Source organism: Megascapheus bottae, chromosome 9 (assembly GCF_031878675.1).
Source record: "Megascapheus bottae isolate mThoBot1 chromosome 9, mThoBot2.hap1, whole genome shotgun sequence".
Classification (NCBI taxonomy): Eukaryota; Metazoa; Chordata; class Mammalia; order Rodentia; family Geomyidae; genus Megascapheus; species Megascapheus bottae.
This window is the reverse complement of record NC_143517.1, coordinates 12,596,990-12,610,976: the sequence shown is the minus strand read 5'-3', so window position 1 is coordinate 12,610,976 and position 13,987 is coordinate 12,596,990. Positions and strand designations below refer to the sequence as shown.

The 13,987-nt window shown below is 37.4% G+C and overlaps 1 protein-coding gene across 1 annotated transcript; it reads right to left on the bottom strand.

Moving 5' to 3' along the window:
- Positions 1–8,598: 8,598 nt before the first annotated feature.
- On the bottom strand, positions 8,599–9,081 carry LOC150058789 (protein kish-A). The gene has a single exon (XM_090338646.1). It carries the CDS (start codon positions 9,038–9,040, stop codon positions 8,822–8,824), a length of 219 nt encoding a protein of 72 aa, XP_090194772.1. The 5' UTR covers positions 9,041–9,081; the 3' UTR covers positions 8,599–8,821.
- Positions 9,082–13,987: the final 4,906 nt, after the last annotated feature.

Sequence of the window (13,987 nt, the reverse complement as noted above, 5' to 3'; positions counted from 1 at the left end):
AAAATATGAAATTTTTAGGCACTAGATTAATTCTTTTTTTAACTATTCCCCTGGGTGACATTTTTATTGTGACAATTTGTTGAATGGTAACCCATTCATACAACCACTTAAAGACCATAAAAACTATTCTCTTACTTTTACTTTTCTAGTATTTTTTTTCTTGCTGCAGTGTTTGGATTATGTGGTTTGGCACCTAGGCACAGTAGAACCATGAAAACCCTACTGCATTTATCTATTTCTGCGTGTGTGTGTGTGTGTGTGTGTGTGTGTGTGTGTGTGTGTTTTGGCCACCCCTGGACTTAGTAAGCACTCCAACTTACTACGAAAGGTCAACAAATTCAAAAATATAAAGAGTTAAAATAAGTTTTAAAACAAGTTTAATTAGAAATATGTTATTTGGCACCATTATGCTTTACTTAGTTTTCAAGGATTTGTTTATTCTAAAATTGTAGGGCATTATAGTTTCTATTCTTGCAGTACTGGTAGCTTTAATCACAAAATAATATGAAAAGGAGAAAGGAAAGGAACTGGGACACTTACCATAAGAAAAGGAACAATGTTTATTTAAATAAAGAAAATGCTTGTTGGTTGATTGTAGGGCTAATATATCAACTTTGCAACAACTTGTACTATATATCATTGTTAAGAAAAAGCTATGATATAAGTTAGTAATTGTTTTTTGTTTGTTTCTGGCTTTGTGTTTTTGTGTTGTTTTTTAAGGGGTTATCTTTTTTATAATTTAGTTTTTAAACTTTTGGGAAATCCTTTTTACTATGAAGAAATTGTGTATAGATGCTAGAGCCAGTGTAGAGGGATTCACTAAAAACGATTTAAGTATTTATTTATTTATTTAAGAATCTTCATATTACATAATTAGTACATATGTAGGACTCTCCTAACAAAGGATTACAATAGTGCAAAACCTAGATATTTAAGGTCATACAGGATGAAACTAAATTAAAGGATCTCTAGAATATGGAAATGAGCTTTATCTTGTGTGATTATTGTTCTTAATGTACTATGTTATTTCTCTTCTCCTTTGTTGCCCTTTGGTTAATCTCATATTGTTACTGTGTCTGACTTTGTTACCTGGTATAGTGTATATACCTTTATTTGTTTATTTGAAATAGAAAAGGAAAGGAGGGGAAACAAGTTGTTTGGGAGGGAGTTGGGGGGGAAATGGAGACAAAAACATAACAAGGGATATCAATGTGTGAGAAGTAATGCACCTACTATCTGGCGAATGTAACTGTAATCCCTCTATCCATTACCACGATGATAAAAAATAAAATGAGGGGAAAAAAAAAGAATCTTTATATTACAGCACTGAAATGTGTGCTCTGAAGTAAAATTTGGCCACTCTTTGCCTGACCCCTAGTGTTTACAGCAAGTAAGTGTCGATCTGAAATTTCAAAGGAAATGAAGAGATTTGTGATACAAAATCATATTTTGTTTCATTGAAAATATGAATGAATGAAACAAAATGTGCTCCAAAATTTGAGTGTTCAGTAAATTGCACAGTTATCTCAGAAGCATGAGATAACACAGTCTGCTCTGCTTCGTAAGGCTGCATTTCATTCTCCCATGCCACTTAGGTCATTTCTACAAGTATAAAAAGACAATCGTTGGGTGTTGACACACTTCACAACTTCACCACTTGAGCTACAGCATCATAATCATCTGAACAAGCAGCTGTATATCCCATGACCCCATGAACAGCAAGAAACACTTCTTCCCTCCTCCCGGAAACAATGAGAACAAGCAGATGTCATGGCAGCCATCTTTCCATCTCTGTGACAAAATGACAAAAGTAATTTTGGCTCACATGTCGAAAGTTTTGGTCCATGGTCATCTGGCCGTGTTATTCTGGGTGTAGGATGAAGCAGGAGAGCATGAGGGAATGGGTAGCAGAGGAAGCAGTTCACCTCATGTCAGTCAGCAAGAAAATGAGCAATAAGAATGGGAGAGTCCCAGCATCTTCTTTAAGAGTACATCCCCAAGCATATAATTTGCTTCTTCTAGGTTCCATGTCTGAAGTATTCTGCTACGTCCTAATAGTTAGGTGGGATAGAAACCAAGCCTTCAAACATAAGCCTTCAAACTAAAGCAAGTGTTAACAAGGAAAGTACAAAATAAGGTCATAGACAGGCATAGAATTACATTTTCTTAGAACAGTCCTAAACTGCACTTTTCTGCTTTCCTTGAAGTAAACTAAAGCAATCATTTAGGAATTGTCAACTCTAAGCACAGTTTGTGGGCTTTTGATTTTGAGATAGCGCAGCCTACAGTTCAGTCAATTAAGTTTATCTCACCATTTTCTCTACTTGTGGATAATTTCCTTTTGTTGTTCAATGCCCTTTGAGGGTTGGTTTCTAAGCAATGTCACACTATGTGAAATTATCAGCTGCTGGCTTATATTTTTCTCCATGGTTTCAAAAGCAGAGAAAATAGACTCAATTGCTTTAGCTTACTTGTTTAAGATTTTTTTAGTGTTTTTCCTAATAAGACAAGTAGCATGTATTCATTTCAGTTTCTCTCTAGATTCATATCATCTTCTATTTGATTCCCAAATTCTGAGTTCTTAAAGTATTTGTTCCTGAATGCTGAATTTGAGTAATCTATAGGTATTTTCACCAAAGTGTTTGTCCTTTTACATCTTCAAATAATTCAACTTACTTATGAAGGAACCAGAGTTGTTGTCCTAATTAATTTGCCTAATTAATTCTAAACCAAGATTTTTTTCTGAGTTATCTGCAAATTAATAAGCACCTTTCTTTCTTACACAATTATGGTGCTATACACATAGTTTCCATGACTTTCTCTTTATTTGGAAAGAAACAAAGTGCAAACAGATATCTGTAGAACTCACATATACCCTCATTATCCAGAAGATATTTGCTTTATAGAATTCTAGAATGGCCTGTTAAATCATCAATGATAGTACTTGCTATAATTTCAGCAGCTAGAGTCTCCTATAGGACATAGAGAATTCTATGAACTAACACCTTTTCTAAGACTTCCTTAACAACATAGGGAATGAGATTTGAGAAATGCTGAGATTGTGTAGTTTTAAGCGCTGTTGGTTCACAGTTAAGTGGGTGGTACCCTACCAGCCATTTCTGCTTAATAAAGAAATAAGCAGAGCTGAGTTCTGTATTCTGTATTCCATCCCACACTGGCATACTTGAAGGGGTAACTATGGGTCAAACAAGTGACAGATGGCATGCTTGCACCAATCAGATTTGCCAATGCATAGGCTTCTCCCTTTACTGTCATACCTGGGAAATATGCACAGAAGTTTGTTACAAGAGTGCTGGCTTGGGAGTTGAATGTCAGGATGGACAATTTTGGTCTCAACTCCCTATTTAAGAGTCATGGATGCCCCACACATTGTCTTCCCACAGTCAACACCAGATATTCTGTTTCTTTATATGATAATGTCAAGATTTAAAACAACTTTCCACTATCAGGAAATCCTAGAACAGCCCTTAAGACTCTTCTCCAGCCCATGTCAACTGCAGTCTGATAGGTGTTCTGCACATCCAGGGAGCCAGAGCATGAAAAGCCTTTCTGGGCCCATACTGGGAACTTGAACTTAGCTATGGTTCCCATGAAAAGCCCTGTGACTTGGTTTCAACCCTTTTCTGCCATGGTCCAGAGTCACAACTTTCTGCCAAGGATCTTACATAAGGATGTGAAGACAGCCCTCCAAGATCCTAGAAGAGGTCACATTTGAAATCCTTGAAATAGATCCACTAACTTTTACCATTCTACAGAACTATGAGCAGCCTCATGATCCAACCCCCTGGGTTCCACAAAGCTTGGCCCATGGAAGACCATTCTTCTTTATGTATATTCCTGTTTCATTATGTGTGTGATTTCTAGGCTGCACAATATCCAACATCAAGAAGGGACCTCACACCAATGTTTTAACTTGGAATATGTGGAAGATAATGATGATAATGAGGCTGTAGATAATAACTTACATAATGAAAAAATAATGGTGAAACATCTTGAAGCCTCCCTTTGTGTTCCATAAGGGCCTTTATATCTATGATTACTTGCCAATTATTTTCAAGAAATTTTCTAGTACTTTAGTCTGTCATTATGTATAATCCTAGGAATAGATATGTCTGTTATTTATTACTTGGGGAATATTTACAAGGGGAATGCCTTGGGACCTAGGTTTTCTATGCTAGTAGTCTTTTTTGTTCTCATTATCTTTCTAGAAACTTTGGAAATAATCATCCCTTCAAGCCGTTTGTGTTATGAGCATTATTATTTGATTGAGAACCTAGTTGAAAATAACAACACCCTCCAGTCTGTCACGGCTAACTGACTCCTGGCAGCCACAGCAGATGGTTGGGATTCTGTTCTAATCTTGACATCCATAATTCCTGCACCTGTATGTTGAGCCACTACGCCAGTGCAGCTCAGCATGTCAGGTGGCCGTGACATCAGTCTGTTCTTCCTCGGCCACCATGTTTCCCTTGAGTCTATTAGGTTGTTTATTTGCAAACCGATATCAAGATTTAAGCTCTAAAATGCGCACTAACCTTTTCTTACCTATGACCTGGCATTCTTCAGACCAGTGATAAAGGTTGTGCATTTTTGTAGGAAAAAGAAGTCACTTCTTGATAGTTATGTTCCTACTGAGGCATGGTAGCTCTGTGTCAACAAGTTTAGGACAGGGCATGGCTCAATACTAAATGTGCATCTACTAGACATATCTCACTGTTAGTTAAATATTCTACTCTGTAACATCACTCTTAGGACTTTTATGAGGAACACAGCAGAGATATGCCACAGAGGAAAGCTTATATTTCCTTGCCTCTACATTTCTGGTATTCTCTGTAAAGACAGTGTTCTGCTTGTCTTCTAAGTGAGGGGGTCAAATATAAGAGGTATGTATGAGAGGAAATGAGAAAGGAAGAGAGAGAGAGACAGAGAGAGCACAGAGAGAGAGAGAGAGAGAGAGAGAGAGAGAGAGAGAGAGAGAGAGAGAGAGAGAGAGATTCTCTCCCTCTTCTTATCCTGATTGAACACTGAAATGTCTACCTGTTAGATGCTCACGGTTTGTCACATGCCAAAGGGAAAAGTCACTGACAGAACCATACTAGGGTGTTGGGGTGCTGTATTAAGTCCCAGCTAAGCAGAGAGATGCCTTCTGCCTCATCTATCCTCAGTACAAGGGCTCCTACTCTCTAGGATTTCCTGGAAAAGCAAGGATGAGGTAAAGTAAATATTGCACAAATATTAGGGTCAGACAGACCTGGTCCTCACCTAGACACTACTACTTTCTGCCATTTACATGGGGAGGGGCAGTGTTTCACATTCACAATTGCTTTGCAGTGTGATATGCATTTACAAATGTAAGTAAAGAGATTAAGTTTGGTGGCTCTTATTACATCTCTAACTCATTGGTGTGGACTAATCCATTGGCATTAACACAATTCACAAGCTAAAATGTTTCCTTAATGTGTTTGTTCCTATTTTAGCCCTCTCAGGATATGAGATCTTTTTCTTGAACATCTAATCATTCATTATAACTTACTAAAAAAGAGAAGCATCTGCATATGACATCATGATGTTACCCCCAAATCCATTTCTACATTAATGCACTGTTGCTCCCCAACCAATAGTGAAGATTATCCATGAGTCTACTTCCTCTGCACCTTGCTGAGGCCTGGATCCCAGATCTCAACACACAGAATCCTCACTCGATCTACATAATGAACACTGTATCCTTCTCTGAGCTATGAGCAGACCTATGAGCCACTAGGACCACAACTGCTGAAGGTCATGTCAGAGATTTCCTAAGTCTTACAGCCTATGGAATTCCAACAGTGCCATCAATTGCCATTGTTCATTTAGTGTAATGTGTCAGGCATTTAAAGAGAAGCTTATCACCTACCCATGCCCATATAATAAGCAAATAAGCTAACAAGGAGTTATTACTACTATTTAATGAGATGGATTCTTTAAAGCTGAGATGAGTTAAAAAAAAAAACCCAAGGCCACATGTCTCACTAGCAGTAAAGTTGGGATTCATATCTAGATTTTTAACCTAATTTGTTAGCGTTTATTTAAAATACACTTTTCCAAATTAAATGCTTTTCTTCTAAATATTACCACAGGCCACAATTTTTAAAAAGCAGCAATCCAGTGGGTATGATCTACATTCTAGGTGTTCAGAAGTCTACTATAGAACTTTTCTAGAGCTGTCTTATAATTCTGTGGTTCTCAGAAAATTTGCAGACTCTATATCCTGAAGGACAGTCATTTAAAAAAATAATGCTAAAATTCTGTAAGATCAATTAAATCAATGTCCCCATTTTGTATAATTTTCTGTCAATTTTCTCTCCCAACTAAGTCAGAAGTAAAAGATACATAGCTTCGGACAAAAAAATACATATTATAAATCTGTTTCTCTGGAAAACTAGGAACAAAACCACCAAAATCAGTAACAGCACTAGCATTTATTGTATCTGAGCTATATTAACTGCTAGAATATAGTGAAAATGAGCACAGACACAGAGTGTGGAAAATTTTCAATTTCCTCTTGATCCCTGTAATGCATTGTTAGATGGGCTACTGTCTGTGTTCATCCTCTGCTGCTTGAATGGAATATTTATAATGAAGAAAAAACAGATGCCTGTTTCTAGAGATCAAGGATTTCAAGAAAATGATGTTAACGTCTGCCAAGGGCTTTGTGCTATGTCATTTCATGGTGGAAGGTTAAAAAAAAAAGACAGCATAGATGGGCCGGGAGTTTGGCCTAGTGGTTGAGTGCTTGCCTAGCATGCACAAAAACCTGAGTTCGATTCCGCAATACCACATACATAGAAAAAAAATCCGGAAGTGGTGCTGAGGTTCAAGTGGCAGAGCTCTAGCCTTGAGAAAGTCCAAGGACAGTGCTCAGGCCCTGAGCTCAAGCCCAGGACTGGCCAAAAAAAAAAAAAAAAAGACAGCATAAGAGGCAGAGAGAAGTTCCCTCTATCAATAATCTATTGCCACAATAACAGCATTAATCCATAAATCCAACACGAACTGGAGCCCTCATAACCTAACAACCTCTCATTAGGCCCTACTACCCAACACCATTGTGCGTTTCCAGCACATAAACTTTAAGAGACACATTCAAGCCTTAGCAACCACATGCCAACTCATTACTAGGCTATGTGTCTTAACTTTTAAGCACTGCCTCTTGGGAAATGCCAGAACATGATTAAAAATCTTTTATATGCTCTATCTGGGAATCATTCCAAAATCTTCTGTTCCACTTACCTCTAATCCACATCTGCTCTATAGAGAACTATGACTGCGTGCTTGAAAAATAACCACTAAAATAGATTTTTAAAGCAATGAAAAGAATTTTTCATCAGGAAACAAAATGAAAGTCAAATGACTATCCTTAACAAATAGAGCCATTAATTCCTAAAGTAACAACTCAGAGGGAATTATACTTATTAAGAATTACTCTGAATTTCACTTAGGAATTTTGTCACACTTAATGGATTTTTAAATTTTATTTAAAACACAAGATATAAAACTAAGCTTAAAATACAATTTGCATCATAAAAGAACAAATTTATTTTGGCAAGTAAGTCAGTAGTTGTCTGGGCTCTCGATGATATGATACAATGGATAACAATCCTTAGGCAAGTGGCAAAAATGTTTTATGTCCGAATACCTGGAACTTGAATGCATTCATCCATCAAAATTCAATGAATTTATCATTTAAAAGAAGTGCACCAAAAGAACATACACCATACTTCCATGGATATCACTAAAAAAATTTGGGGCTGGGAGTTTGGCCTAGTAGTAGGTACTTGCCTAGCATGCACAAAGACCCGGCTTCGATTCTTCGGTACCACATACATAGAAAAAAAAAGCCAGAAATGATGCTGAGATTCAAGTGGTAGAGCTCTAACCTTGAGAAATCCCCAGGACAGTGCTCAGGCCCTGAGCTCAAGTCCAGGACTAGCAAAAAAAAAAAAAATTAAGGTGTGCATATTTGTTTTTTTGTTTTTTGGTTTTACGAAGATCGTCTTTTTCAGAGAATGGCAGCTAGCTGGTCACAGTCATGCTTGAGATATCTGTATTCAACCATAGACCTCAGAAGCTACTACACCCACTAATTTTCTAAAAAAACTTTTTTATGTTCAATATGACCATCATCCCAGGAACTCCATTAAATCACAACTTATTTATCTATCTTCTTTAGAACTGCACATGCTCATTTTACATACTTTTAACATTTGTAATCAACTACAGAAGTTGACAGAAATAGAGGTATACTGGCTAATGATCAAGATGTGTACAGAGGAACAGTAAACATCACTAAATATGACTATACCCCTTCCTTATCAACCCAAAAGTGGGCCATTGAGTAGCCAATAGAAAAAAGGCTATTGAAAAAAGGGACTCCCTCTCTAAAGATCTGTCATTTTCAAGAATTTGAAAGGAACTTGAGTAATTAATTTATAATTTTGTTTTCCATTATGTACCATAAGGACACCTAACTAAGAATTAGTGTCTTACATAACAGAATGGCATTTGCAGGATGTAATATTAAAATGACAGTACTGAGGTCGATTGCTGCAGACTGTTAAGACTCTTTGTGTATTGACTGCTTACATCTTAATAATGTATTTTAGACATTGGTCCAATAACATAGAAAGAAGAAAAACATCGGGAAGTTTATCTCATTCACTGTTCAGAGATAAAAAAAGGTTAACATTCTTTCCATTGTTTCTCATAGGTAAGTCCTTGTTCACAATGAAATCTGATGGTGATTACATCCTGGCATTTTCCCAAACTACTGTATGAAGAGGATGCTGAAGGCCATCACTATACAGCATACTGCAACATATGGACTCTTTCGTTCACCAATCCTGGCGCACTTCCAAAATATCCCCAACAGCCCCGTTTTATTTCTGTCCAGGATGTTGGGTGCCATCGATCGGATATAAGCACATGTACAGATAAGCAGCAAGATTACAGTCAACAGACTCTGAAAATTGAAAATGGCAGACATAGTGAGACCGGAGATACCCCAGCCACATCACCCTTCCGGGCCCCAGGCGGTGTTTTTTGTTGTTTTTTGAAATATTTTTATTGTAATTAATAAAAGGGTTACATGATATTTGCCAGATAGAAGGTGCATTAATTCACATACATTGATACCCTTTCACATGTCTTGGTACCCATTACCCTCCCCCCTTCCCCCGTCTTGGTTTCCCCCTTCCCTATCAAATTTCAAATAAGGTGTGCATATTTGTAAAAAATATATTTGCTATTTAAAATAGGATTAGTCTTTTGATAATGCTCTAAAATGTAAGTGCCAGTGATTGTATAGATTCCCTTCTTGAATACTTGTTTGTTAAACATGTCATTTGAAATATGTTCTAAAAATCAATGTTAATAAATTCTTTAATAATAATAAATAAATACATAAAATAAAATAGGATTAGTCTAACTTAATTTTGAAAAGCATTCATGGAAAGAACTTTAGTGTGATTCTGAAATCTTCATTGCTTTGTCTCCTTTGCAATGTTCCATTACTGACCTCTACTGAGCAATAAGCAGATTTTACAAGGAAATTTAAGAGTCCTTAAGTGATTTCTTCCCTCCTTTTGTTGTTTCTCCACAAATACATGTTTGTGGAAATTATTGCATCTGAACAATACATCTTTATTAGAGTGACATCTTTATTAGAATATAAAGAATCAGAACATAATTTTGTGAACTTTAATCGCATTTGTGATAGAGTATGAAGTATGGGAAAAAATCATCTTCAGCTCTTTACTGAAAGTCATATTATATTTTTTTTTGCCAGGCGTGGGGCTGGAATTCAGGATTTGAGCACTGTACTTGTGCTTTCTCAAGGCTAGAACTGTACCACTTGAGTCCCAGCACCACTTCCAGCTTTTTCTGTAGTACGTGATACTGAACCTGGGTTTTCATGTATGCTACGGAAGCACTCTACCACTAGGCCAAACTCCCAGCCATATTTAGTCTCCAAAACTGCTGGGTAGATTCTATCATTTTCATTGCATAATATCATGTGCTTCATGTATAAAAACACGATCAACTTACAATCTTATAGTTTTAGGTATTAGTTGTCAGATATAAGTGCTGTGGAGCACTCATTGGCAGAGTTGCAGACCTTTGTGGCAGCTTCTAGAGGCCATCTGCCATCTTCCATTGTCATATACTCACTGGCTGAGGTGCTGAGGTGGGGCCTTGTCCTGACAGGTTAGAGGAAAAGGGACTGCAGGGCTCTGTGTCCAGGCATGTGCATGTGTGCTCACACTCAAACGCATATACACATTTCAAGGAAGAAATCAAATGCACTTGTAACACTATCAGATTTTCCCCCTACTTTTCTTCATTTTAAATTTTTATTAGTATACCCATTTATGAGGTACAGTGTGATAGTTCAACACCTGTATGGTATATACTGATCAAACCAGGATAATTAACATTTCTGTTCCATCATTTTTATGTCTGAAGACCTCCAACTCTCTCTTCTAGTTGTTCATAAAATAGACAATAACATATTTTAAACTACAGTCATGAAAGCTATGGAAACACTTTTATCTGGTGCCTAATAGCCAAAATCCTTCTCTTGTGCCTCTTTTCCCTTCTTGTAGTTTCCACATACAAGAGTGAACCTATGATATCTGTCTTTCTAGGACTGGCTTATTCACTTAACACAATGTTCCTCTACTTCATCCATTTTGCTGTGTATGGTTTTTACTCTTACTTCACTGAATACTATTCCTCTGTGTGTCTACACATATTCTCTTCTTCTATCCTTCAGTGGATTTGGGTTGATTCTGAATCTTGGCCATTATGAATAATACTGCATTGAAAAATCTTCCCTATTCCTCTTACTTCACCCTCTAAAATTTGTCTCACTGAATTTAAAAATGATTGAGTACAAAAAAACCCTGCTAGAGCATGTCTACTAAACTATTGCATGGTTATCTTCTGAAAAGAAAGAGTCGTAATTTCTAACCTGACAGAGCGATAGCAAGTGGCTTCTTCTAAATACCTCCCACGTAGTAATGTAAACTTTAAGTACGTGTGGGCAGTATACACAGGTGGAAATGCACATTTAACATCCATGGCAAGTTGGTATGAGCTGCTGAATAACAACACAAAAATAAAAACTGTTAAGCTTGTGAAAGCACATGTTCATGAAAGCTTGATTTCGTTTAAGATGACCTCAGCTTTCAAAATGTGTTTTGAGACAACCCAACGTCCCATCATGAACTCACAGGGAGATTACAAGCTATTTCCAGTTTTCAGGGAACCTCAATGTAAGATCTACTTGACACCCTTCAAACCACAAGCTCAAAAGCTCAACTTAGTTAACATTTTCAGTACTAGGTCATCCTGTACTCCTGGATGCTATCATTATCTTCACCGACTCATGTTTCTGCATTTAATATGATATATAGCAAATGCCTGACATGGAGCAACAGATATCAGAAATGAGTGTAGTGTCCCATCTAATTTCTGCCCAATTACTGTTCTTCTCCCCCTATAGTGTAAAAGTGTAAAAGTCATTTCTATCTACCTGTGTGAGGAGAACAAAATTTCCTGCAGGTATTTTACAAATATTATCTGAAACTGAATGAACAACGAAGCAAAAAATAACAAAATGTCATAGAGCAAGGTATTTGAACTGCAGAAACAATGACAAATACATGTTTAGAAAGCAAGGTACATTCTGTGACTATGTAATGTGAAAGCTAGAAGCCCTGCCTCTTTTTTCTTTCTTTCTTTTTTCTTCATTCTTTCTTTTTCTTTTTCTTTTCGCCCTTCCTTTCTTTCTGATTTTCTAGGAAAGTATTCTACCACTAAGCTATATCTTTGTCCTTGAATTCTGAGATAAAATTTTGCAAATCAATCCAGTCTGCCCTAAAACCTGGGATCACTCTGCTTAGCATCCTCAATACTGGAATTACAAACATACACCACCAGAAAAAGACCTCCTAGTCTTTTCTGACAAGTCCAAATGCCAAACAGGCAGAAGGATTCCTTGATTGTTAGAATAAGGTAGAAGAGTGTAGTAATGTTATCACAAGTAAACCACCACCAGTTACGAATAAGCAAGTCAGACAATGGTGGCTCATGCCTGTAATCCTAGCTACTGAGGAGGCTCAGGAGCATAGTTTGAAGTTTGTGCTGGCAAACAAATCCGAAAGACTTATTTCCACTAAACAAGCAAAAAAAAAAATCAGAAATGGAGGTGCTGGTCAAGTGGTAGATTATCAGCCCAATATTTGAGCTCTACTACTGACACACAAATACATACATACATGCATACATACATGCATACATACATACATACATACATACATGCATACATACATACATGCATACATACATACATACATGAATACACAAAGTAAACCCAGGGTAAAGGAAGCACTGAGTTTCCAAACATTGTGGTCGAAGATGGAATGAGATGGTGCATACACAGAAGAGTGAATAGCAAGCCACAGGCACAAATGCCCCTTCTTTGTGAAGCATGAGGCAGATAGAGAAAAGGACATTGTCAGAAACTAGAAAGTCACACTACACACGTGTGATTTTGGGAGTCACCAGTAATGGCTGAGAAAGGCAGAAGGAGAGAAGCTGAGTTTGTCTTTTCAAGAACCTGGACTAGGCTATCATGGTTACCAAAGAGGAGAATATCCGCAGTGAGCAGTGCCACTCAGCATGCAGCCTGGCTCAGAGGGACTGGAAGACCTGGTTTCACAGCTACTATATTCAGTCTTCCCCCAAAATGTGTCACATAAACCATTGAAAGCACCTGAAGGGTTCAGCTAGTCCTGAGCATGGGATAGAGGCTTTGGGGAATCATCGTAATGGCTATTTATTTTCATGCATTTTAAATATATACCAACCACCCAGTGGAAAGCTGAAGGGGAAAAACAAGATGATATGACAAAGGACAAAGGGTGAACCAGTGTAATAGTGATATTCACAAGACAATATGATGGAAATGAACTTTACAACTTGGGAGGGGGTGGGAGGAAGGAAAGTGGGAGACAAACATGGGAAGAGGTAACAATGTTCAAGAAGTACCGTACTCACTACTTCATGCATGTAATTGTAACCTCTCTATATATATCACCCTGACATTAAAGTAAAATTATAAAAAGAGCTGGGCTCATGCTTGTAATCCTAGATACTCAGGAGGCAGAGATCTGAGGATCACAGTTCAAAGCCAGCCCAGGTGTGAAAGTCCATGAGACTGTTACTTCCAATGAATCACCAGAAAACCAGGCACTGGGGCTCAAGTGGTAGAGCACTAGTCTTGAGCTGAAGAGCTCAGAGAGAGCACCTAGGCCCAGAGTTCAAGACCCATGACTGAAAAAAAAAAAGCTGAGGTAGTTAAGCTTTATGGCTTTATGGCCACTCTTTTGACACATGTCATGACAGAGGAAACCTGAAACCACTGAGTGGGGGCATCATTGGATTCATAGATCGGTCTTGTAAATCTGAAAAAGACTTTAGAATAACTGCCCAAAAGCTAACTACGGCTGCTATAGTTTGTAGAGGCTTCTGAGTGAGCAGGGGTTGGGTATGAGAGAAAGGTGTTAGTATGCTTGTACTTTCCTGGGGAACTGTGAAGAGACAGGTGAATTGTATTTAGAAGAGTCCAGGCTGGCATTCTCATATGGAAATGGAGTTGTGTGATGTCACTCTTATCTGACATCTGCATATTTTGAATCGTCAATGTAGCTTACATCTAATAGGAAATAAAATTCCTTAACAATAAAGTGTATTTTTATCTGAGTAATAACTTTTACCATCCAGAAGAGAATAATTTGCACTTTTTAGGGTAAGTTGTCATTACTAGAGTGAGGAAACTTTTAGTTGCTCATTACTGTCAGGCCATATTATTATTACATAAAGAGATATGTGTCCTCATCTCTCTATAACTATATTTGTTGTATTGTTA